This window comes from Paramisgurnus dabryanus, chromosome 19 (assembly GCF_030506205.2).
Source record: "Paramisgurnus dabryanus chromosome 19, PD_genome_1.1, whole genome shotgun sequence".
NCBI classification, from domain to species: domain Eukaryota; kingdom Metazoa; phylum Chordata; class Actinopteri; order Cypriniformes; family Cobitidae; genus Paramisgurnus; species Paramisgurnus dabryanus.
Window position 1 is genome coordinate 7,898,274 of NC_133355.1, and position 27,743 is coordinate 7,926,016.

General features: G+C 40.7%; 1 protein-coding gene across 1 annotated transcript; it reads left to right on the forward strand.

Annotated features, from left to right (window-relative positions):
- Positions 1-7,979: 7,979 nt before the first annotated feature.
- Positions 7,980-27,508, forward strand: LOC141281087 (uncharacterized). The gene is made up of 9 exons (XM_073812782.1): positions 7,980-8,177; positions 17,344-19,032; positions 19,170-19,378; positions 19,458-19,515; positions 19,794-19,996; positions 26,209-26,263; positions 26,446-26,516; positions 27,296-27,328; positions 27,411-27,508. The coding sequence occupies exons 1-9, from the start codon at positions 8,125-8,127 to the stop codon at positions 27,506-27,508; spliced, it is 2,469 nt and encodes an 822-aa protein (XP_073668883.1). The 5' UTR covers positions 7,980-8,124.
- Positions 27,509-27,743: the final 235 nt, after the last annotated feature.

Here is a 27,743-nt window from a genome sequence, read left to right on the forward strand (position 1 = left end):
TTAACTTACTGTAGATTTTACATTTATGTTATTTACTGGCAACAGTTTGTTCAAAGTTAAAGGTATTGCGGAGGATTTTCTATTTCCGGATGGATCATCAAGACTATTGGTCCTCCTAGTTGTCAGTCAGGAGTGTTGCGCAATTGCATTTTTTTTAAAAGTGGAGAAGGCGCTTATTTTCTAAAATTCGAGAAAATCCTCCACTACACCTTTAAATGAACATGAAAAATTTTCAGTCTTTATCTTCTACAGTAAGTTACTGGCAACCAGCTGCATAATTACAGCAAATTTTTTACAGTGTAGCTGGTGACCTGTATTATCTTAAACAGGTTTATTACCAAATTATTGTACTGTCTTTATTATAGCACAACTATATATCAAATTAATAAATAAATGGTCAAAATATTCAAATGCAGACGATGATGAGTGGTGAACAGAAAACACTTTAATAAATAACAAAACAAAAAGCCCTCGAGGGGGCAAACAACAGTAAACAGGACATAATTACAAAACACACACTTTACACACAACTTGACAAACACTGGCTTGAACACTAGACGACAAGAGTAATAACAAAACGCACAAGCACAGGACAAGAAACACAATAGGTGTGTTCGAGATCATTCGGCGCTGCGCAGACCGATCGGCGAGGTTTGCCGCTTGCAGTCGAGGGAGGAACTGAAGACGGAGCCGTCAAGCCGGACACCTGCTGCTTGCCGTAGTGACGTGTGCGCCGCGTTTCCTTGTTTTTAATCGCAAATGAAGTGAATTAGATGCTGAATTTGATAAAACAAACCTTTTAATAAAAAGTTGCAACCAGAAACATTTTATATCGAATATTTTAATTGCTGTTCATACTGTATACCCATCCCCGCCGCTTCCATAACGCGCATCACGCGCTGTGCGTACGGCACCACGTGCTGAGGGGGCACCAAAAATAATAGCCTAATGAAAAAAAATTATAATGCTAAAATTATTTCATTAGCCTATAGAAATATTATTAGGCCCTTTTTATCCATGTATATGTTACAAAAAAGGGGGAACGAGATAATTTAATTGCTCTAGTCTAGAAAGTATGCTCCCCAGCCTTTGATGGTCCGTGCCGATTGATCGCGCGGGCGCCTGACGAAGTTTGTCAGAGGCCGTCTCTCAATCCGAAGGCTGCAGCCTTCAAAGGGTCGCATTTATAGGCTGCATACGTCATCAAAACTTTCTTATTTCGTAAAATTAACAAGTATAAAGTTAACTATTATTCTTAGTTAATTGTAAATTGTTGTAATATGCTTATGACTTGCTAATGTAATGTTCAGTTAACTGAAATAAACCAGACTTGATGACGTATGCAGCCTGCATATGCGACCTCGCGCAAGCTGCAGCTTCCGGATTGAGAAACGGCCAGTCAGAAGGCAACTTTTGGAAATGTCCCCGAAAAGACAGCAGGAGTCAGGATCGGAAAAAAGAAAAAATAAGAAACTGCGGGATGATTTATGGGGGTAATTTCATGCCAATATTATTGAAAATGGACAGAGTAAAAGTCACAAATAGATATTACAACTTGTAAATACAAAACGCAATCTACAAATAGATTAAAAATCCACAAACACAGTCCTTGTGATCCGCAAATGTAAAACAAGATCTACGAATCGTCTTTGTGATCCACAAATATAAAGCATGATTTACAAAAACAAATCAGTGACTTGTACTTGAAAACCAGAATTTGAATGAATGTAAAGTGACTTCTTTGCAGATGAATATCATTTTCTATTTGTAGATTGTGTCACATTTGTTTTCAGAATTCTGACACTATTGTTTCGCTTTGGTGACAAAATAATGCCATAATCGTTGAAAATGAAGAGACTGCAATTTGTAAACACGAAACAAATCTGCAAATAGGTTCCAAATCTGCAAACAAACTTCTCATGATCCGCAAATGTAAAACGAGATCTACAAATATATAAAAATCCACGAACAGACTCTTCATGACATACAAATATAAAATGCGCTTTACAAATAGATTTAAAATCCGCAAACCAACTCTTTATGATTCACAAATAGAAATCATCGACTTGTACTTGACAAACAGAATTTAAATGAATGCAAAGTGATTTGTCTGCGCATGAGGGTCATTATTTGTTTGTAGATTGTGTTGCATTTGTTTTCAGAATTTTGGCACAACTGTTTCGCTGTTTTCCATTAAAAAAATCTACAAATGCCCTCCTCACAATTTGCAAACAAACACAGTCTAACTTGTATTTTCCAACCATTGTAAAAAGACATTCTTACACATTCTGTGCAAAGTTTAGCATGCAAGTGTTGAATCTGTGTTTGCAAATCACAGGGCATTCACGAATCCTTCTGCACAAGTCTACAGATCTTTTTGGCACTATCTTTCCGCAGAGTTTGTCACTACGATCCACGCGTGTAGTCAGCCAATCAGGGGTATTGCTTCAAAGTAATGCCACGCCCCCTCAATAAGCTCTTTTCAAAATAAAAGCTGGGCCCACTGCCATTTACCGTTGCCGGTGTTACAGCGCTGAAAGGCGGCCAGACCGCGTTATCGATATTATATTAATGATATTAAAGCATTTATGTATAGCATGGCAAATATGTAGCATTAACGTGAACTAGAACAACCCCTCGTTTAAGTTATTATCAGTGCCTGACAATTCAGCCGAGGTCATTAAAAATCGTTAAAAACACTGCATGAAGCGGTTTTATGCTTAAAACATCAGTGTCTCTTCAACGAACATTTGCCGAGCGTCAGCGAGCCAGCTGGATGGAGTGGAGCTGCTAAGGTGACGCAGCTAAAATAAAGCAAGCGGGTGCAACGATAATATTGGATGTAACTTGCCGTAATTAACAAAAACATGAGCCTTATTTGACCGCAGCACTAATTGAACTATTTGACCATATGCATTTGATATACATACCGTGACCGGAATGCACTTACAAATCGCGCTGTTATTAGAAACATTTAACTGTTTCCAGACTGAGCATGGAGACAAACAAGCCGTTTACAGAAGCAGCTGCCTGTCAGCGTGTACGGAATGAAGTCAAAACGGTCTCGGTTTTAAGACCGGCAGTCTGCCTGTGCCATTCCACCCTAATCCGGACTGCAAATTACATGTTAATATTATATCCACCATTTACAATCCTTCCTTTAAGGTCTGTTCTGCTTTTAACAGCTCAAAGCTATTACTCTCGCTACCCGTTCTCACCAAGATGCGTACAAATGACACGCAGTGTGATTATCGTGCAATAGATACGCCAAATTCCGATTTTGCGTGCATATGATACGCCAGTCCTTCCCATTGACTTATATGGCGAATCGTTTTGTGACGTTTTATTTATTGTTTTCTCATTTTTTTTCTGTTTTTTAAACCATTTTCGCTTGGGTTTAGGGTTAGATTTCACATTTGTTTAAGCAGGTTATTTAATATACAGGTTTCTCTAAGTTTTTAACTATATTTAAGCCATGGTCGCTTGGAGTTGGGGTTAGAGTTGGGGTTTGGGTTAGGATGTCATTTTTATATAACAAAAAGTTGTTCTAACCCTAAACCCAAACGAAAATGGTAAAAAAAAACAGAAAACAAATGAGAAAACAATAAATAAAACGTCACGAAACGATTCGCCATATAAGTGAATGGGAAGGACTGGCGTATCATATGCACGCAAAATCGGATTTTGGCGTATCTATTGCACGATAATCACACTGCGTGTCATTTGTACGCTTTGTCCGTTGTAGGCTACAGGTAAATTTTGCAGTTGTTTTAGTTAACTTTGCAGAGCATTTTATTGTCGGAAATGGTCCTGGGCTGGGTTTTCCTATAACGATTGAACTTAGCACTCAAGAGCGCTTTCTACAAGGTAAAACGATCGCTCACAGCTGGGTTTTAAGTGCTACTAACGAGTCGCTATCCCTTTGTCGAGTGCTGAAATGTCACTTACTGAATGACTCGTAATTGTAGCAGAAGCTTGTTTAGGCTAATGATCTTCAGCCGATGTGCACTAATATTTTTTTTAAATATTATTAATTATTTTTCAATGACTTATTACATGTTTTAATAATTTGTGCATCATGAAATATTCTTTTTTTCATATTTAGTTAGGACTCGTCCCACTGCGCAATGCCTTCTGCATTTTATAATATAGTTTAGATTTTTCTTTTTATTTGTTGTTTATTATCTATGTTTATTTATTATTAAGGATTATTGCATTACCCAGTTGCGAGCGATCGTTATACATGCATCTTTGGGAAACGCACGTAAATGAACAACGAATGTTCGTTAAGTAGCTCGTAGAAAGCGCTCTTAAGTGCTAAGTTTAATCGTTATCGGGAAACCCAGCCCTGTTCGTTTGGAATGTGCCTGGCACACAGCTCTAGTCAGGACTGATTAATCCATTTATCAAGTATTGATTAATTATTTTCAACTTAATCCCTTTTGCATTTTACAAAAAGTAGAATAGGCAGGCATATTCTGAATTTAATCAAAATTATGACTGTGGCGTTGAAGGAACCTTCCTTTAGTGATAAATAAATAAGTTATTTTGCTATTATTATCTAGCAAATATGACAATTTTAAACAAACTAAGTAGCCTATTTATTTATTTATTGGCAAATGCAGAACAACAAGGAACATGTAGAACATAGGCGACACGCCTCTACCTTGCGATGAGAAGATTAATCATGGGGAACATAAGCTAAATGTAATTTTAAAATGTATTTAATTTAAAAACAAATTTAAACCGAAAGCGGACTGTTTAAGCTTGTCAAATTTATGCTGGCTCGGTCACAAAATTTCGTCAGGCAGTATTTGATATATGTATTTGTGTTCATGGAAAACAATATAGGCTAAAGAAATTCGTGCTGAGTGACAGGAAAAAGAAAATCGTGCTAATTGGCACAAAAAAAAGGGTCAATGAATACGAACAAATAAATCGAAAAAAAATTAAGATATTGTTGATTCTGCATTTATCCAGCCAGCATAAATTTGACAAGCATGTGCTTTCGTTTTAAAAATGACATTTAAGCCTTTAATCATATAAGGGAGAAAGGCGTGTTGCCTACCTTTGCTTTCTCCTCATTGTTCTGCATTTGCCAATGAATAAGTCAGTCATATTTGTTATAAAAAAAAAAAATGTATGCTACATAATAATAGAACTTGTTAATTTTTTACCAAAATAGGAAAAAGAAAGTCGGTAAAAATGTGCACCCAGCTAGACACTCAAAATGAGGGCCGGAGTGGGACTCGCTGACTATTAAGTAAGGGATAATGTAGAGGCAGCCGGTAGTTATTGGGAAATAAGCCCCGACAGTGTGATCAGGACCCGACGCGAAGCGGAGGGTCTTGTATCACACTGAAGGGGCTTATTTCCCAATAACTACTGGCTGCCTCTACACTATCCCGCTTATTACACGGCTACTTGCCACATAAGAAAAAAAACTGGACATGAATATGAATTTGAAACATTTTATTGGCATATTTGTTTTAAATTAACATTTTTATCCTTCCGCGAAACTTTGCACAGATGCATAAAATGATCGTAATACCTTATTAAGATCCTCTGCTTCATACTTGTCTGTCTCCATTTTTTCTCTTTTAGCCAGTCTTTGAGAAGTTTTAATGCCCATTCTGTATTTTTTTGTGTGTTGGCTTCGTAGCTGTCATGCTCTATTTTGTCAAGTTCAGTCTCAGTAAGCTGTCTGTGTCTTGTCGTGGTTGTCCAGTGTTTGTCACAAGATGGCGCCAAACAGATAAAGATCTTATTGATCTTTATTGGCGCGGAGCGATTTTACTCGTGCAAGTAGTCCGGCTATGCGTTATTAATTTGGAGCGGTTATTATTTGAAAATAACGAACCTGCAAATGTCTCAACTGACCAATCAGAATCAAGCATTCCAGAGAGCAGTGTAATAAAATAATATAATTAAATCCTCAGTAGCCATATCTGCTATACTGTTCTCTTTTGCTTGCCGTCTGTGCCCCAATCATTACAAAACGACTGACCACAACACATCCAGCAGTTAAACTGATTTGCCTGCACTATGATAATTGCCCCCTTAAGGACAACACCTGAGACTTTTAGGACATTGCTTACCTCACTGATTTTCCCAATTTTTTAAAGATTTTTATGCTTTGTTTATAGTCTGTTCCCCGTTCACAGTGGGGGAGGTCAAGGAGGACATTACTTCTAAAAAATTTTTTGGGGGGTGGGAATAAGTAGGCAATGTCCGAGCTTGGCTGATCATAGACTTCAGCATGCCTGACATTGTGGATCGCGAGCACAGTGTTTGTGGCAACGTCCATGCCAGAGCCTCCAGCCGTCTTGGCCACCACGCCAGAGACCCCAAGTCCGATGTTTCACCACTGTCATTGGTGCTGACAAATTTGCACCACCTGATGTTTGTTTGGGCTACTCACTGCACTTCTACCCCTTCCAAGGCAAATGCAACAGCTTTTAAAAACGAGTCCACTCCAGAGGCTGCTTCGGTCCATTAGTCTGCTCCAGAGCTCCCCGCTCATGAGTTTTTTTTGCTCCCTACCACGGCCAAGATGGCTGCCCCTGAGTATCACGTGCTTGCCTGTCTTTGTCCAGTATCAACAAAAACACATCATAACTTTTCCCAAATTTGAAAGAGATCACTTTCTGACAGTGAGAGAAAAAGACCAAAAACAAAAATAGATCGACCCTGTGTAATGTAAAAGGTCCATGTTACAATTAACCCTGCAAAACCCAGTGTTTGTGTTAAAATATTAGTGTTCCAATGTACCGTAATTACATTTTATTTTTTCTTTACTTACTGTAGACAGGCCATGTATGCAGTTGTTGTCTTGCAAGATTCAAATGAAGTGATGGTGGTAGCATCAAACTGGTTGACCCCAGACAAGACCCGATGTTATTGGCCACCATTCAAATCACCGGAGAAATGTAAAGAAGCTCTTATGAACAGAAGTGTGCCTTTAACAGCAGGAAAACCATGGGAGATGTTAAACATTCAATTTCAAGGAGAACATGGTAACACTAACTATTGTAATATTATTGTTTAAATCCTACAAGTACACTCATTGCTGGGTTGTTTACAACCCATGGTTGGGTAAAATATGGACAGAACCACTGGTTTGTAAATCGATGGGTTAAAACACCACACCATTTTTTGAGTTTAATGTATAATGTATTAAGTGCAACATTATTAATATACATGCAACAGATAAATCACATCTAAAACTGTTTGGTCAATAAGGAACAAAACCAGTTGTTGGGTGAAGTTATCCCAATTTTTTTATATTTGACGCACTAATGGGTTGAAACTACCCATAGGTTCAATTATAACACAACGAGTTGGATTTGTCCCTTTTTGACCCAACTTTGGGTTGAAAATAATCCAGTATTTTCAATAACTCATGAAAATGGTGACCTATCTTAATTAATACTGAAAAACAAACTATGAGAAAAACTTACTTCACTCTGAACTGACAAAAGAAAAATGTGTTGTTATCACTGATTGTTTAACCATATTCATACAGTAATTACTCTGTTCTTAAACGTAATTTTTTTGAACAAGTCACCTTATCTGCTTTTTTGGCACTCAAACAATAAAATCTTTCTGTTGTTGTAGGCACTTGGGAACAGGCTCAGAAGGCGAGAGATGCAATTATACAAGCATACCGGTATGTAATAAACGTACACATCCAATAAATCATTCCTTTAAAAGATTTCACCTATTAAAAGGTTATAAGATAAAAAAAAAAATGTTGTTCTATTTGAATGCTTCATTCCAGCATCACTGGAATAAAAAGACCAAAACTTGAAAATCCTCAAAATTCACCATTAGTACCATCCACATCCAGAATGCCAGCTGATGGTCAGTCCAGCCATTTTATTGTGAGTAATGATATAAAAAAATATTTTTTTCCCTCTTGTAATAATTTCAATTTATTTTACACAGACAATGAAGAGATTCTTCAAATGCTGAAAGAAATCAAGAGCAAAGTTAATGAAAACTCTACCATGTTAAAGCAACTGTTAAAAAAAGAGAGTCCTGTTTCTTATCCAGCACCCACCAGCACAAGCACACAACCTAAAACCAAATGCAACCTAAATCTACCTCTTAAAACCCTTGAAGATGTGGAGAGGGCTGAACAAGAGCTCCGCAATGGAGCAATGCGCAAAAAATATGTGAGTCCACAATGTATAAAGAAAATTCTTGCAATATAGTGTGGCAAAATGCAACCTATCACTGTAAAAAAATTCCGTAGAAATTGCAGCTGGATTGACGGTAATTTACCGTAGATTAAATTTTTTTTAACTGGCAACATTTTGTTTAAAGTTAAATGAACATTAAACATTTACAAGTCTTTGTCTTTACAGAGTAAAACAAAAAAAAACAGCATCAAGCAAAACATTCTGGGAAACAAAATCTGAAGCAATAAACAGAAAAAGGTTGATGATGATTTCTGGTTCCCAGAATGCTTTGCATAAGGCTGTTATTGTACAGTTTTATTCTGTAAAGATAAAGACTTGTTAATATTTAAAATTAATTTAACTTTGAACAAACTCTTGCCAGTGAATAACATAAATTTAAATCTACGGTAAATTACCGGCAACCCAGTTGCAATAACATTGTAATTTCTACTGAATTTTTTTACAGTGTGGGTATTACTGGCGACTAGCTGCCAGTAACTTACTGTAGATTTTACATTTATGTTATAGATTTTACATTTATGTTATTTACTGGCAACAGTTTGTTCAAAGTTAAAAGGTATTGCGGAGGATTTTCTATTTCCGGGTGGATCATCAAGACTATTGGAGTGTTGCGCAATTGCATTTTTTTTTTTTAAGTGGAGAAGGCGGTTCTTTTCTAAAATTCGAGAAAATCCTTCGCTACACCTTTAAATGAACATGAAACATTTTCAGTCTTTATCTTCTACAGTAAGTTACTGGCAACCAGCTGCATAATTACAGCTAATTTTTTACAGTGTAGCCGGTGACCTGTATTATCTTAAACAGGTTTATTACCAAATTATTGTACTGTCTTTATTATAGCACAACTATATACCACATTAATAAATAAATGGTCAAAATATTAAGTTTTTATTATTGAACATTCTGCCATCATTTACAAAACTTCATGTTGGTCCAACCTGTCAAGAACAGGGACGGATGAAACCAAATGCAGACGATGATGAGGGGTGAACAGAAAACACTTTAATAAACAACAAAACAAAAAGCACTCCAGGGGGCAAACAACAGTAAACAGGATACAATTACAAAACACACACTTAACACACAACTTGACTAAACACTGGCTTGAACACTAGACGACAAGAGTAAAAACAAAACCCACGAGCACAGGACAAGAAACACAAGAGCCGTTTCTCAATATGCGTTCTTCTCTGTACTTGTGTTCTTGTGGACTTGTGAAACGTCATCAGTCGCGGCCCAAGTACTGTTCCAATTCAAAGTTCCCATCAAGCCTAAGTTCACATAAAATCCCCGGATGTGTTCTTGATCCGTCCATTTTATCGAGGATGCATCAGAGGAGACTTGTGTGGACTTCTGACAGCGAAGTTTCCGAGAATGCATTTCACGTCAGGAGTTCGTTCTTCCGAGTCTGAACTTGCAAGTTCGAACTACGAAGGACACAAGTCCGAGTTCGGCGTACTTGGTTTTGAGAAACGGCTAGAGGCTTTAAATAATGGAGTAAATCAAGAGGGGAACAGGTGCAAGGGATCAAACAATCAAACCAATGAGAATGACAAGGGAGCGGGCAAAAAGAGACAAGACAAGGAAAACACAGAACATGATACTGTCAGAACCCTGTCAATTCAACTAGACATATAAAACAAGAAAACATTCTGACAGGATCCTGACACAACCCTCTATGACTTGAAACACAATATATGTTTGTACAGTGTAAGAGATTGATTCCTCAGTGCCTTTTTACTTTCATTGTACAGAAAACAGTTCCAGCAAATCTGTCTTGTGTTGAAAGTCATACAGATTTTGGAACAATGTGATATTAAGTAATTGATGACACAATTTGCATTTGGGGTAAACTATGTTTTTTTGAGACTCAGACTTTTTCTTACTCAGACAAAATAGTCCATTAAAATGTAGAAAACAATCGCCTAAGCAGTGCATCTGAATAAATGTAACTCCTCAATAAAGCTTTGAAATAATAATAAATAATATTTTCTTTTCTTCACAGATTAAATATCTGTCAGGGCTTGGAGGGTTTGGGCCGAAGGATGTGGTTAAGAATATAATGCAGGGCGTCCTAATAGATGATTTGGCTGTAAAGTTCAACTGGCAGGGGAGATGTGATAAAAGACCCCTCTCTAGTCTTGCTTTAGCAGATGTAATACAAGGTAAAATCATTGCAGAAACACTATACTTAAAACGTTATATTAATTCATATTTTGTCTGCATTTGCCTTTTCTTTCCATTCAGTCTCTTTAACTGTGACTTAACACTTTCAGATGCTGCTTTCAATCGAAATATAACAAGAGAAAACAGTCAAGCTGAAATAAAGAAGTATTTGGGTAACATAACTGATCGAATTAATCGAAAGAGACTAAGAGAGGCGGGTGAGTTATGTACAATTTATGTAATAAACATTTATGGATTTTAATGCAGATACAATCAACTATTGTAATTTCTTTTCTTCTATTTGTTTGAATGAAAAACAAAAAGTTTCATAAAATTGTCTCTGTTAAAGGTATAGCGGAAGATTTTCGTTTTCCGGGTGGATCACCACTGTTATTGGTCATCCCAGATGTCAATCATTCTGATTATATGTTGACGTATAACCATCGTACGTGCTCGCCTCTACGTTCGCTTTCTGCACATGCGCACTTTCACGTGTATGTGTGTTGTGCTACGGTTTCAACCATTCATTGAAGGTCGCGTTCTCACTGTGTTTTTTTCAAAATGTCTGAGGGTCGCAAGAGAAAAAGTGTCTACGAATTGTATGACAAGAAGAGAAAGGACTATAAATAAAGAAACAAGACCAGAATGTTTTATGGGAGACTATTTCACGCTGGCGTGAGCTAAAAGGACAGGTTGGGCTTCCCACGCGAAGTTTCTACTGGAAAGGTACATTTTGTCATGCTATTTGGAGAAATCCATTTAAAATCACTGCTAGTAAAAGTTGATGTAAGCTATGATTTGCGATGCTAGCCCTGGCACAAGTCACGAACCGCACAGACACGGTAAACATGCCGACAGAAACTTGTAAACAGAGCAAAGAGAAGAACTGAGCTCCTGCATGCTCTCTCTCTCTCTGTCTCGTGCACGCGTTTAACAGGCGTTCCCTCTCGGGAGCATTTTTTAAAAAATATCGAGGGGCGGTTCTTTTAAATAATTCGGGAAAATCTTCCGTTATACCTTTAAGTCAGTTGTAAACATTCACTCTTAATGGTCATCGTGTACTTAATATACAATTTCTTCTGTAGGTCTTGGAGCTGAAAACCCCAACTAGTTTCAGAATTAAGTGCCTGGATTTCTGTGCCTCCCAGCCACATCTGTTAGATGACTTCTTATATAGAATTCAATTGCATTACACATCACATCACTTTCTCATGTCGCATGTCTTTACAGAATGTGTGAATAGTCTCGCATTCAGTCAAACACCCAAAAGAGAAATGCACAGAAAATGCAAATGTTTTGGTTTCATATTTTATGCCCTATAAATCTAGAACATCAAACTGCTTAGGATGTTTTGCTGGTTGGTTTTTTATATTTTCATAAATTGTGTAAAAAGGGCAAGAATCTGTCAATTATAATAGTGCTTTCACTTAAACAGAAACCAAAGTGAAGCACAACTTGAATAGTGTTGTACTGGTTAACAAGATCAAGCCTCTGTATGCCATGTCACTGAGTTAATAAGCTTATTGACTTTTTGGGTGTTTGATTTCTCTTCTGTATATTTTTTTTACCTTTTTAGCTTGCATTCGAGAAGTTTCTGTTCATGCCAATAATCTACTGTAGAAGGACTTCACTTTTGTCATTGATTCTCTGCTGAACGTTTACTGGAAGTTAAGTTTGTGCCACAAAAGTTTGCTTGTGTTGTTCTGCTGAAACAAAATATATAAACCTATAGAGTACTGTACAGTAGTTTCTGTCACAGACTAATGCATCTTGAGAGACTCAGACGGTGATTGTAAGTCATATGAGGGTATAGCCTAATTTAAATGAATCTGAAAACAAGTTTTGGTTAAGTTTTCGTTTCGTTCAACCAGCTGAACAGGGTGTAATTGCCAAATAACCTCAAAAGTCATATTGTTTTTTGAATATGATTAAACTATCTGTGGGTTTCCACACCTTAAAGTTAAGTTTAAACAATACCTTTTTGAAGATTTATTCAAAATCTTCTACAGTGATGCCATAGAACCATTTCTGGTTCCTTAAAGAACCTTTTAGTTAAGGGTTATTAAAAATAACAATTTCTTTCATATATTCTTTCATAATCGAAATGATCTTTCATCACAACAAATAACTTTTAAAACAGAAAGGTTATTAGGATGTTATGTATGGCTTTGTCAATCATCTTTATTTTTATGAGTGCATGTGAAGAATAATATCAGGTGTTTTATTCACACTTTGTGCTTTAACAATATTTTAAATGTTTATTTCGATTATATAAAAATTTATTTCTTGATGTGTTTTAGTCTGTTTCATCCAAAGTGGACTTTTGACTCTCTTATACGGAGAAATCCATGGCACCGTATGTTGGGTATAAATGATCTTTTATCCTTTTTTATTGCATACTATCTTAAACCGGTTGAGCAAGCTTACAAAGTACATAGCATATAGCAGAATCAACACAGTTATTGCTCAATAATTGAAATGGTACACATTAATCCTAACCGTAAGCATCACTCTTGTGCACAATGCTAACCACAAACACAAGTATAACAAAAAACTACATCTACAAACTAACTCCTCTGAGATAAATAAATATTAAACACTATTTGTCTTTCTCTTTCACTGATAAAAACATAATTAGGAAGAAATGTGTTACAATTTGAGCACATGCTTAAAAAGGACACATCTGAATTGCTTCTGTATGCTTTTTTGAAATCAAATATTTTTCCTAAAATAATCACATGACCCATGAAAGCAACCTCTCTGTACAGAAACTGTACAAACTGTAGGACAAACCCTCACACGGTTGTTTCGCCGTACTGCATATCATCGAACTGTTAACATATTGCAACAAATGTGTCAATTCCAATTATTGAAAACTTAGTTTTAAGGACTCTTAGTTGGAACTCACAGTAACCCTAATGTGCAATTTGTCAAACTAAAATTTAAAACAAACAATAACTGTAGCAGCACACTGAAAAAAAGCATTAGCTAAATCCATTAAAAATCCATTGATTTATTTTGATGGGGTAAACAAATAAACTCAGGTTGAATTCATCACTGTCCTCTGTTGTACTTTGCCAGTCAGAGATCAGCATGCATGTTTTTACAACTGGACCCCAATTTCCCCAATTGTCACTATCCCCGTTGAATAGGAAAACATGAGGAAATGAATTGCATACATCAAAAACCTCACTCTGTTCTTTGTTCAAATGAACTGAAGCTGTACATCGATTTACAAACCATTACATCAATTTACAGACCGTAAATGAAAGATATGAAGCTGCTTCCTGATTCCATAAAATAACCTAAATGGTTCTACAAAGAACCTTGGACATCCAAAGAACCCTTCTATTTCAAAAAAGATTCTTCAGATTACAAAAGGTAAGAAAGAAATGGTCCTTGACAAAATGGTTCTTCTCTGGCATCACTGTGACCATATCATCGACCTTATCCACATCCTTAAACAACCGTGCACCTTAACTGACACTGACAGCATTTGAATTAAGCCACACCTCTGCATACAAAACTTGGCGTGGCTTGTGAAAACCAGGAACTTGTTAACAGCAGAATCAACAGCAGCGTCCTTTCCTGAAGAGATAACCCTGACACATAAAAGGTAACACTTACTTTATATTGATCTTACTTATAGTTAAAAAGTAAGCGTAAATAATATAAAAACATATTTTATTGTATCCATAGGGTGTATGTAGAAGTGAAATCCTAAAATATTTTTTTAAATGAAAAGGTAAGGTAGTAATAACTGTTTACACTGGAGTGCCTAAACCCTAAAATACATAAACACTTGAATGTGAATATATATTAAATCTTTACTTTACTACCAGGGACTTTAATATGACTACCACATTTAAAATGTGGTACGGATAACTGACTATCAATAGGTCTTGTGTATTTTAACTGGCAAGTGCAAATGTAGGACAACCAAAAATATAATTGCAAAAAGACGTTTAAGGCATTTTGTTGTTGGGTTGATGTATGTGTGCTAAAGCCAAAGACAAAAAAGAAAGATAACATGTACCATAGGCTTTGTGCTGAGAAAAAGATGGTTCCCGGCTAAACAGCTGACAAATGAGTGCTTGTGGCACGAAGGACATAATGGGCCCTATCTTGCACCCAGCGCAATTTACTTTGTCAGTGACGCATGTATCATTCGTATTTTGCACCGGCGCCCAGCGGGTTTTTCCCTCCACGCACGTCGGCAAACTAGGGAATGAACTTGCGCTCCCTGGGCAGTTCAGCGCAAAAAAGGAGGCGTGTTGCGGCGCAAACCATGCCTGATGCTATTTTGCAGTTTCAAAAAACAATTGCGCCACTGACCAGAAAAAAAAGTTTAAAGTCAGTGGCGCGTTGCGCGTTGTTCATTATGCTATTTTAAGGGCGCATGCTTGACCATAATGTATAGCGTGCACAACGCGCATACACTTTGCATCTAATCTACACAGATGCAACAGTTATTTTTGCAAATCATAAATTGTTACAATAAAAAATATTAACACATGAGATAAGGGAAATCATAGTGGTGAGCATTGTGGTGATGGTTTTTATTTATTGTGTGGCTGCATTAAAAAATTCTCATGCAAATAACGATTAAAATATTTTCATAAGTTAATAATAATAAGTTTGTTGTGTCGCTGTATTACGTTTATTTTATGTAAATAATAATTAAAATGTTTTCACAAGAAACCTTAATGTATGTGAACTTGATTTGTAAGTGTACTTTGGGGTTGGACCTTGCTTGCGTTTCTTGGGTCCGATTTCAAAGCCCCCAAACCCTTTCAGCGGTGAGGGTGGACGCAGCGATGTCCTCTGCTGGCGTCAGGTCCTGAGGCAGATCCACCTCCCGTTACACGGCGTGCCCGATTTATGCTGGCAAGCTTGGGATTCCCCCGTGTCCTGACATCATTGTAGCGCTTGGCGCAACGATATGCCAGCTGATGAGACTGTGGCTATTTCCTCTCACGCCTGTTTAACCTACGCTGATTTGGGCGGGTTTCTCCTATCCCCATACAAAATAACTTCTCTGTCTTTGACTGCTCTTACAAGAACGTGGTTCCCCTCGGCTGTGAACCGCTCCTGGCGTACGCCTGGTAAATCCATCATAATAATAGCAACCCGCCATGAAACTTGCGCCCTTGCGTTTAAAGGGAATGTTGGATAGCGTTCTGATTGGTTTATTTGACGTTACGCCCAAACCACACCTATGAATAATGAACCTACTTCAGACCAACCTCTTATTGATTTGCGCCCGGCGCAAGAGTTATTTCTCACGCCGGGAAAATAGCAACAGCGCCCAAGATCCGCCCACAAACTCACTTGCGGGTTGCGCTTCGCACTTGCGTTTCAGATCATTAAAATAGGGCCCAGTGTCTCATTCCCTCCATCAGGGAACATACCTTATGGTCGTAACCGGAGTTACCTTTCTGTTGCTCACTCGACATTGTGTTGATGACATGACACTCTAGACCATTTTTTAAACAACACTGGTCCAGAAGCACTTCCTGTAATATAATATTAAAACATTTATATAAATATTAGAACACAATACAACCAACAGAAAATTGAGAACTGAATCAAAATGTTAAATAAATGTGAATTAAAACACTTGAAGAAGTGCTTCTGGACCAGTGTTGTTTATATCCTGCAAAATGGACAATAGTACCTGTAAGAAACGCCATGACCACTGATTCATGTCACGAGATTTGGGTGGAGCAAGCCTGAATGTAGACACTTACTGTACTCTACACTGTAATAAGTGAAAATTGGATCTACTCATCGTGATGCTACCACGAACCTACAGTGTCTTATGATATTAGTCTCTTTCTACACTCTCCAAGTAGCCTCCTGTAAAATTCATGTAAAAAAAATAGTGTTCGGGCAAAGACAGGACTTATATATGCAAGCAATTTAACATTACTTACTAGTCCAAAAGCATGACGGCAAAGTCAGCATCGGTCAGGAACCCCTTCTCCACCTTTAGTTCAAGCCAGCGAGGGAACGCTGGCCCAACATTGATCCTCGTCCTTCCTTTTATTCTATCACTATATTTTCTCTTTCTGGTCTCCTTCGACAAAACCGTGGGTTTCTTTTTCTTAGTTGCTGCTTCAGCCATGACAAAACACCAGGGAAATATATAGTTGCGCTCTCACGTTTGAATTTGAGGAAGTGAAGTATGGCGTAAAGCAGATTTTTGTAGTTCTTTTTGTGCCCGGGTTACTACCCGAAACCCCACGTTTAAAAGTATGAGTAAAAGCGACCAGACGCCGACAGGCTATAGTGGACATGTCATTCAACCTATTTTAAGTCGATGACCATCACAAGGGTCTTGAAAAATATATTATGAAGGTTTGAAAAACTACAAAGTGTCACTTTTTTAACTTTAAATGTTTAAAATGTTTGTTGGGTACAATGAAGTACAGGCTGTAAGACTCGGTTGCATGGACTTGCTCTATTTCGTAGCTGAGATGGATCATCCTGATTAACCACCATGACTGGGAAGTGGTATCCATGCTTCATTAGTCCGTGCTAGTGGAACTAAGGGAGTGACCTACTTCATCACCCCAGACAGGGATGGTTCGCGGCTTGGATTGGTGGTCAACCAGCTATGAAAAAAAGCCATGTGGGTAAAGATGTCCTTGCGCACCTAGAGAGGTGCACGGTGGACAGGAAGAGAAGCTTTCCCAAACCAGCAGACTTACCCTCTTGTCTAATGCCTGACAGAAAGGGAAAAACTAGGTTCTGTTAAATTTTTCTAGGTTTTGGAGCTACATTTTTTATAGTAGATTTGGTGCAGGTGTTTAATCCAACAATAAGCTAATTGAAATAAGCTCCAGCATGTGTTAGATGGAAATATTTCCATCAATTTCAATGTTTTCAAGTCTCAATAATTATATCAGCTATAAAATATATAGTTTTTTTAAGTTCAGTTCCTACTATGCCTCCATCTTTGTTTTGACAGAACTAATGTATATATGGATCTACAGTCTATGAGAGTGGAAGGGACAATGGGTAAAGGAACCATAAAGTTCATCACTTGGAATGTTAATGGATTAAAAGAACGAAGATATCAGAAATTGACAGAACTGCAGGATGCTGATGTTGTTTTCCTACAAGAGACGCACATTGGGGAAGGAGATGATCAAATTGTCGAATGCTTTACAAATGAGTGGAATTGTTTTTTTACAAAGCATAACTCATCTGAAAGAGGAACAGCAATACTTGTTAGGAAGACATTAGACTTTGAATATATCAGTGTTGAAAAGGATAGTTGTGGAGGTTATGTTGTGTTGAAATGTAGACTGCAAGATCAGCAGTACACACTGGTTGACATTTATAACCACCAAACTGACACTAAAACCCTTGATAAACTTTCAAGCTACCTGCAGTCGATGACCATAGGGTTGCTGGTGATCGGTGGAGATTTCAACACTGTTTTCAATCCATTTATTGACAAGAAATGCAAAACCAACAAGGTGTTAAAAAACCAAACACACAACAAACTGCTTCCCTTTGTGGAAAACTTTATGAAGTCTCTTCAGCTGGTCGACATCTGGAGAAGAAAAAACCCTGTGGAGCAGAATTATACATTCTGTAGAGGCGACGCTTCTTCAAGACTGGACAACTTCTTTATTAAATCAAGACTGGATTACTTCTTTATTCCAGAAGAATGTATGTGGCGTGTCAAAAGTTGTGACATCAGAGCACCTGAGAGACCGGACCATCAGCCTTTGTATTTTGAGATCAACAATGTTTTCATTGACAGTTTATATAAAGATCTCCAGATAGCATCACTCTCTCAACTGCTTAGTCATGAAGAAAGCTCACATGCACTCAGTGAGGTCGACATCGTCTCCGCTGTAAATTCTCTTCAAGTGTCAGATACACCAAGACCAGATGGCATTCCAGTTTCCTCCTATAAAGAGAAAATTCAAAATGTAATTCCATACATAAAGGTGCTCTACAATCGTATCTTAAATGGTACATTTAACCTCTCTGAGACTCACTTTAATAAATCTGTGAGAAGTCCACATGACAACAGTCAACACTTTTTCAACGTTGACTATCTCATCATTGCAACGATTCTAGCAAGACGTCTAGAGGACTTCCTCGAGTCTCAGTCAAGGGGACGGATACCAAAAGACTCAAATACAGTCCTGATCACTCCCAAAACACTCACGGCACAAACAATACTGTCTTGTCTCGAGGAAGAGTTGCACAAGAATATAGAATCAAACCCAAACTTGTCTCAGTACTTCTTTGCTGCTGAAAGCCTTGTTAGAGAAGCACATGACAATGTGCCACGTCAAGGCTGCCCTTTGACTCCAGTACTCATAACTTTAGCACTAAAATGCTACGCCTCAAGGCTCTTAAAGGATGTAGAAAAGCATGCATTGTATGTTTTCAAACAAAGTGTGATTGCTTGCATTCTACCTGAGAACCTGGATGAAGTACGTGCTACTGTGCAAAACAGTCCTGATGGAGAATATGACATTTTGATATTAACTAGAGAAAATGGACTGGACCAGGACAGTGAGTTTGAGGTTGAGGATTGGGATAAAGCAGAAGAAAACCGCCCGATAAGAGAAAACATTGATGAAGAGAGCCAAGTCTCGTGTTACCACCTTTGGTCACCACTTACATGCAAAATGTGATTATTGTCATTTTTACTCTATTGTATAGCGCAGTTTGAAAGGTTTCACTTCTAAGTTATTATTGTCCTTTACAGTGTGCACACTGCCATTGACTTTGTCATTAGGTTATTAAGCTCTCTACATTTTCCACTAGGTCAACCATGTATGCCGTTGTAACCTTCCTTGATACAGATGAAATGATGGTAACAGCATCAAATTGGTTGAACACTGACAAGACACAATGTCACTGGCCTCCATTCAAATCATCAGAGAAGTTACTGCAAGCTGTTAGAAACAGAATTGAGCCTTCAACAGCCGGAAGACCGTGGGAGATGTTAAATATTCGCTTTCATGCAAAATATGGTAACAATATCTGTTTAAAAGTTATATAGAGAGAGCTTCCATGTTTTCTGTAACAAAATATTATAAAATCTTTCTGCAGACACTTATGATGAAGCTAAAAAGCAACAAAAGGAGCTTGAAAGAGCCCAGGCAGATGGGTAAGCATTGTTGTATACAAGGACACTGATTTGACAATAAATAAATAAATAAATGTTAAAGGTTAAAGCAATGCCATTGAAAAAAAACATACTTGATTTTTTTGTCAAAGGTTCTAAAAAAAAAAAACATTTCTTAAGCAACAGAAAGCTTCTGTGCATGTTCTTCTATGGCATCGTGTGGAATATGTATACTTATATGCTTTTGTAAAAATGAAATGTTCACTGATGCAAATCTAGAAATCAATTCAAATAAAATATTCTGTCTGTGTCACACACAGTATTTATGCCGTCATTACCCTGAAAGAATCAGATGAGCTGACTGTGATACCAACAAACTGGCTTAATGAACAAAAGACACAATGTTACTGGCCTCCATTCAAGTCACCAAAGATGTGCACAGAAGCCGTAAAGAACAGACTTGAACCTGCCAGAGTAGAAAACCCATGGGATATGCTAAATATTGACTTTCATGAAGTACACGGTAAAGATTAAAAATTGTACAGTATATTGTTTCAGTAGCAAGTCAATAAATATAGACATCTTTTCATTGCAAAGTTAACTCTTAAGGCAGATGTTCATCCCACATTGACAAGAGGAAGCATTTAATCATAACAATAGTAACTTATCTCAAAGAAACCTTGGTAAACATGGTTTCAAGAACTAAGTGGGTGAAATTAAAACATTCATTTTTATGTTCAACAATCGTCTCGGTTACGGATGTAACCCTCGTTCCCTGAAGGAGGGAACGGAGACGTCACGTCGTGACCGACGAATTAGGAACTCGCTTAGAGAGACCAATCTGCTTCGTATACTACTAAAACGCCAATGAACTTGGCATTGAGATATTTGCATAATGCTGGCGCCGCCCCGCCAGGTGCCTTTATAAGCAGCAGGTGCAAATAGGGAAATTAGCTTCTTTTCGCTGAGAAAGCCGGGAGAAAGTGACCGGTCGATAAACAGCAGGGAGCAGCCCTGTGGCGACGGGACGTGACGTCTCCGTTCCCTCCTTCAGGGAACGAGGGTTACATCGGTAACCGAGACGTTCCCTTTCAGTCGGTCACTACGACGTCACGTCGTGACCGACGAATTGGGAATCCCTACCAAAACGCCACTAGGGGCTGACCTCTTCCAGTGTCTGCGTAAAGCCCTCCGGTTCCACTTAAGGAGGAGGAGATAGGTTTTAAGGCAGAAGGCCGGGCACTAGATGTTCCTTTAACCCCACAGAAGTGCCAGCGACTGGGAAGCGCCCTACCTGAGCGGGATAGGAACGCTGCGGAAGCCACCGCCCGTCTTAAGGGCTAATAGTGGGCGAAGTCAACCGTAGTTGAGGACAAAGAATAGAATAAAGACAGCCGTGGCTGTGTAAGCAAAGCAGTGCTCTGCTAAGGGAAACGTGGGCTGGTAGGATTAACCCCACGGAAAAATACTCACAAAGGAACCCGGTGGGACACAATGTGGAGCCCGAGCCAGACACGTAGGTTCGCGAGGATACAGCTAGTGAAAGGCTGACAGCCAATGCTCCGCAACAAAGGCTGCCAAGGCAGCGGAGGAAGAACAATTCAAACCATTACGCATTTTTGTTCTGAAGGCCTTCCATACTGACACAGTTATGAAGCATCAGTTGGAGGCTGCAAGCCGACCTGCGAGACTGCTCTCCGTGCTCCCCCTGGTGAGGAAAGAACACGAGAGGATACAGGCTCGATACGAACACTGTAAAATCTAGTGAACGTATTAGGTGTCGCCCAACCAGCAGCTCTACAGATGTCTGTTAGCGAGGAACCACGAGCTAAAGCCCAAGATGAGGCAACACTCCGTGTGGAGTGCGCTCTCAAATTAAAGGGGCAAGGAATACCCTGAAGATTATAAGCCAGGGCGATAGTATCAACTATCCAATGAGACATCCTCTGCTTAGTGACAGCTTTCCCTTTCTGCTGGCCACCATAACAAACAAAGAGCTGGTCTGAGGTCCTGAGGCTTTGCGTGCGAACCACGTAGAGTCGCAGTGCGCGTACGGGGCACAACAAAGCCATGGTTGGGTCTGCGTCCTCCGGGGGCAGCGCTTGCAAGCTCACCACCTTATCTCTGAAGGGAGTGGTGGGAACTTTGGGCACGTAGCCTGGTCTGGGTCTCAGAGAGACAGCAGGACCAAACTAAAAGCACGAATCGTCAACAGAGAATGCATGTAAATCCCCTACTCTCTTCACTGAGGCCAATGCTATCAGGGTCAGAGTTTTCATTGATAAAAACATCAGACTCGTAGACTGCAAAGGCTCAAAAGGGAGACCTGAAGGCTTCAGCACCATGGACAGGTCTCAGGAGGAAAGAGGGAGGGCGCGAGGGGTTTAGCCTGCGAGCGCCTCTTAAAATGTAATAATTAAATCATGCTGGCCAACTGATCTGCCGCTGATAAGAGAGTGATGAGCAGAAATAGCGGCGATATCAACTTTAATGGCGGAGGGACAGCCTACCATCTAACCTATGTTAAAGATATAAAAGCACAATGTTAATGGGCATTCTCTGGGGTCCTCGCGTTGCGAAGAGCACCGGGTGACGAAAAAGGTTTCTTTAAGCGCGTAAGCCCGTCTGTGGACGGTGCTCGAACCCCGTTGATGGTGTTAGATACCGCTTGCGATAAATCACCTAAACCTTGCGCGCGCTCAACGACCATACATGGAAATCCCACAGGTCGGGGCGCGGGTGCCATAATGTGCCCCTTCCTTGAGAAAGAAAGTCTTTCCTCAGGGGAAATCGTCAGGGAGGGGCTGTCGCGAGGAGCATTAACTCTGAAAACCAATCCAGTACGGGGCGACTAATAAAGGCTCTCCTCGTCCTGCCTGACTTTGCACAGTGTCTGCACAATAAAGCTCACTGGAAAGAATGAGTATTTACGCGCCCCCCGCGGCCAGCTGTGTGCCAACGCATCCACGCCGAGGCTGCCCTCGGTTAGTGAATAAAATAGGCGACAGTGGGTATCGTCCGGCGACGCAAACAGATCTATCTACGCACAACCGAACTTCTTCCAAATTAGCTGGACCGTCTGGAGGTGGAGTCGCCATTCGCCGGGGGCGCAGCTCGGGAAGCGCGTCTGCCGCTGTATTGAGCGAACCCGGGATGTAAATGGCACGAAGGGACCTCAGATGCTTCTGACTCCAAAGGAGGAGATGACGAGCGAGATGCGACAGGTGACGAGAGCGCAAAACCGCCTTAACGGTAAATAACGCAACAGTCGCAATGTTATTGGTGTCGGCTAATACATCCTTCCCTCGCATCTCCATAGCGGAGCGTACAAGTCCCAGATATACAGCGCACCTCTCGCGGCAGTTGGGGTGCTATGCACACCCCTGAGACTGCAAGCCCGTCATACGTGGCTGATCATCCCGTGCTGAGGGCATTGCAATATACAGAATGCCAGGAGACCCCTCAGGGGCACATCTTCTATCGGAAATGCCGGGTCTACCACGGGGAAAATTTGAGATGACACGCAGGTGTAATGTTTACACGGTGTATGTCGGTGTGCCACGCTCTCCTCGAGACTCGATCGTAAGCCAACGCTGAAGCGGTCTCATATGAAGCAGCTCGGGCGGATGTCACAGCCGCAGCATGCTGTCATATGTCCAGGAGCTTCTGAAATTGTTTCAGAGGGACCGCGTACTTCCCTCGAATTAAACCGAGGCAAGTCAGAACTGACTAGGTTGCGCGCTCTTATAAAACACGCCAATTAGTCGATCGAGTCTTATTTCCATACTGAGAAAAAGGATCCTCTGCACGGGGCAAAGTTGCTCTTTCCCAGTCGACCTGAAGACTTAAACGAGCGAGATGCCGAAGCATTAACTCTCTGTGTTCGCGCACGTCTGCTAAGAACGGGCTATTATAAGTCGACGTACATAAAAGCAGAATGCGAACAACGCTCTCTCTCTGATATTTTAATGCCGTGACTTGCACACGGAGACACGGAGAGAGAGAGAGACAGCTCGAATGGTGTACTCAGTATTAATATGCCCACCCCACGACGCAGAGCGAAAAAACGGTCTAAAGCGAGGGGAGATGGACACATAAAGTACACGTCTTACAGGTCTAAGGCTGCAACCGATCTGAATATTGAAATACGAGCCTCGGCATTATCATCCAAAAAGAACACCTTCGTAGAGCCGGTGCGTAAATCAAATCGATCGTAACCCGCCGCGTATTTTGGGTACTATGAGATAAAGGCTGGAAAAACCCTATCATCATCATCATCTCGGTAAGAGGGACCGGCTCGAACATCCTTCGCCAACAGGATATCGACTTTTGCACGCAGTACATGTGCATCGGACGCTTTCACCACAGTGAAACGAAAGCCCGAATTTTGGGGAGTGCCGGATTCGTAACCGAGGCGGATCGTGCGTAAAACACAACGAAACGGGCTGGGAACTGAAGCCAAGCACCCAGGTACCGTACGAGGAGAAATAACGACACTACCGAAGTACCCGCGGTGGGGCAGCGAAGCGAGACAGGTGGGACTGCCGGTGCGTCTGCTGTGACAGCATAAACATCTACAGTATGTGTGTGTGACACTGACCTGAGCCCGCTGAGGGTAACGGTCATCTGGTCTCCTCTACGGAGAGCGCAGACTCCGATGAGGGTGCTGGTGGTCCGGTCTCCTCCGCGGAGAGCTCGGACTCCTCAGGTCACCCGCTGGCGATAGAGGAGAGGTAGGGGAGCTGGTGTGGACCCGCTCACGGCTCTCTCGATCCTCCGGAGACCCAGAGAGGGAAGAGGAATGCACTCTTATGTGTGGTTAAGTGGGTACCGGCCGAACAGCCGGTGGAACATATGCAAACCAAGGATTTTCCACCCGACCCTCTATCGGGGGAAGGAGCTCCATCTCCTGAAGAGTGATCCTCTGCCAATCCGGGTCGCCCTTCACTGGCCACTTAAACTCCCGAATTTCACGGGAAGCGGCTAAGCGGGCGGGGCGAGCTGCTGACGACCGGTTCCCCTGCGCTGCCGAGATGGGGTCCGAGGAGGGGAACGGAGGTGGTCGCCGCAGGACGCCGACGGCGAGAGGCAGACTGAGGAACCGGCGTGGTGGACCAAGGGCAGCTTTCCTTCGCCGGGGCATGACCTAGGAGATCGCCTCAGTCTGCGCAGCGGAGCTGTACGACTCCACGGCCTCGCCGAAGAGGCCGGTCTGTGAGACAGGAGCATTAAAGAAGTTGTTCTCGCCTGCGTCCGTCATGTCAGCCAGACACAGCCAAAGGTGGCGATCTTGAACCACTGTGGTGGACATCGCACGACTGAAGGTCGCGGTCTCCCTCGTAAATCCTTGGTGAGCCTGCAGCAACGTTATTGCGTGCAGGGCCGAAGCCGCCTCTCCGGCATGCCTGACGGGCAGCGTCCGTAACCGGACGACTGTCTACAAACACGGGAGGGAAGGTTGGGTGGTCCCTCCAGGAACGCATCCCGCTCCACTGAAGGGGTCCCCGCCCTTAGCGGCTCCGTTGGCGAGGGAGGTGAGGGGTGAAAGCTGAACGGCCGGACGGCCGCAAATACGTCAGCTCTTCGTGCCGTCGGGAAAGAAAGGCACAGGAGGAGAGGACCGAGAGGCCCGAGCAGCTCCGAAGTACCAATCATGTGGGCGGGACGGTTCGGGCGGAGAGGGGTTAACCTTTCCAACTCTACCGTCTCCGCCGCTCGAGCGGGCACGGCCGCCATCTCCGGAACGACTCTGCCTCGGAGGAAAAATGGACACCCCTCTGATGCTGCAGAAGTGACGGGACCAGAAGGAGGTCCAATGGATTCGGCAGACATCGTAGAACACGACTCTGCAGTCTCCACCGGAGCCTCAACCGGCTGAGGATGAGAAGGCCGGTAGGTGGAGGACGCATCCTCCGTCCTACTCAGCGTAGTGACGCGAAGGGCGCCCTGCGAGCGCTTGACAGCCGCACCATGGCGGCGTCAGCACTGCAAAGGCGCGGACAGCGTTCTCGTAGAAACGACAGTCGTCTCCGCAATCCAAGAGGGTTATGCTCTCACAGAGAGAACAGAAACTCTCCACGAACGCAGCCCCGGAGTGCTCGATGCCTGAGCACGAAGACAGCGCTCGTGACCGTCACTGGAACCCTTATACTTCTCGCATCCAAGATCGCACGGGCGAAAAGCTATCCTGAAAAGGACGCTGATCTCCGCATATACGAGAGAGTGGCTGCCTTTAACAAGGCACAAAGCTCTCTCGTATCACTCTTTTAGGGAAATTCACTCAGATGCTTAGTTGATGAGCGCACAGGAAGGCAACGCACACACTAAACTCAAAACAATAAACAGATGTAGAGCCGTGGAATAAGCGAAGCGTCCGCTGTGATACTGCTAGTTCAACCAACTTCAGCAATCAAATCCCAACAGAGTAAAGTAGCTTCTCAGTAGCAGATAAAGCCGGCTTTCGAAGCGAAAAAGCTAATTTCCCTATTTGCACCTGCTGCTTATAAAGGCACCTGGCGGGGCGGCGCCAGCATTATGCAAATATCTCAATGCCAAGTTCATTGGCGTTTTAGTAGTATACGAAGCAGATTGGTCTCTCTAAGCGAGTTCCCAATTCGTCGGTCACGACGTGACGTCGTAGTGACCGACTGAAAGGGAACTATAATTTCTTATGACTTCAATATATATACTTACATTTTGGAAATGAAGTAATATAAATGCATTATCTTGTTACAGCCACGTATGAGAAGGCTAAAGAGAGAGAGGAAGCACTTAGAGGTCAATCTGAACAGTAAGGAGCCTAAAAGTCATTTTCATTAATTATCAACATTTCATCCATTGCATAAAACTGCTTCAAATAATAAATTGTTTATACTGAATAATAATGTATACTATCTTTTTATTTAGCATTGATATTTCATACTATTCAAAATTAAATTATTGTAAAAACTGTCATTATTTGGATTTCTTTAGACCCTCTACATCTTTTCAACCTCTTGAAAACCAAATCTCTCCAATGTCACTGTCATGGCCCAGTTTATCAGGTATGACATCTGATGTAACATTTTATAATAATCAGATAAATAGAAAAATAGGCCCAGAATCAGTTTGAGCTCAGATTGTTTAAGACTAAAAGTTTAAAGCTCGTTTTACAATGTTACATTGTTTTAAAGCCTCTCAACATAAAAGAAGAATAAAAGAAACCACAGAAAAGGAGAATTATTAAATATGTATGTAGAATATATGGTATGATTGCAAATAATATTTTCCTTAACGGGACAATTTTGATTAAAAAATATTCTCATTTTCCAGCTCCCCTAGAGATAAACATTTGATTTTTACCATTTTGGAATCCATTCAGCTGATCTCCGGGTCTGGCGCTACAACTTTTAGCATAGCACAATCCATTGAATCTGATTAGACCATTAGCATCGCGCTTAAAAATAACCAAAGAGTTTTGATATTTTTACTATTTAAAACTTGACTTTACATTATGTACTAAGACTGACAGAAAATAAAAGTTGTGATTTTCTAGGCAGATATGGCTATGAACTATACTCTCATTCTGGCATAATAATCAAGGACTTTGCTGCCATAACATGGCTGCAGGAGTCGCAATATTACGCAGCAGCCTTTTTATAAACCTATTGCAGTACTAAAATGCCCATAATCAAAAATCAGTTCTCATGGAGTTCAGTTCTCTTCTGTCTATATACATAAAAGTGTGCATACATTGTGCGGGGCATACTGTATGTGAAAAAGATTAAATCCTTTTATAAACATACAATTATTAAAATCAGTCTGTACTGTTTTGCTCTTCCAGGCTTTTCCACCAACACCACAGCCACGAGTTATGGTATTAAATCACGTCAATATGTGTTTCATCTGTACAGCTTATAATATAAGACAATGATTGATTATTATGAGTTCTCTGTCAGGTATTAAAAGAAAACGTGATGAGTCATCAGATGACAGAGCTCCGTCACAGCTGATCACAGGCAAGTTTATTCTGAATAAGACAAAAAGAGTTCATTGAGTATGAATACATTACTCAGACAATAAAAATCCCTTTAAGTGCTTTCAGAATAAAGAGAGCACTTTACCAAAGTTTTGTGGTTTACAGTACATAAAATGTAACATTTTAGAAAGTAATAAACAATGTTATTGTATTTTATTTTATCACTCTTTGGACACTTAAACCCAGTTTGCTCCAGGGTTAATATCCCTGTTGCAGGGATTGAGTCTTGCTTCTTCAAATTCTTGCTTTTTCA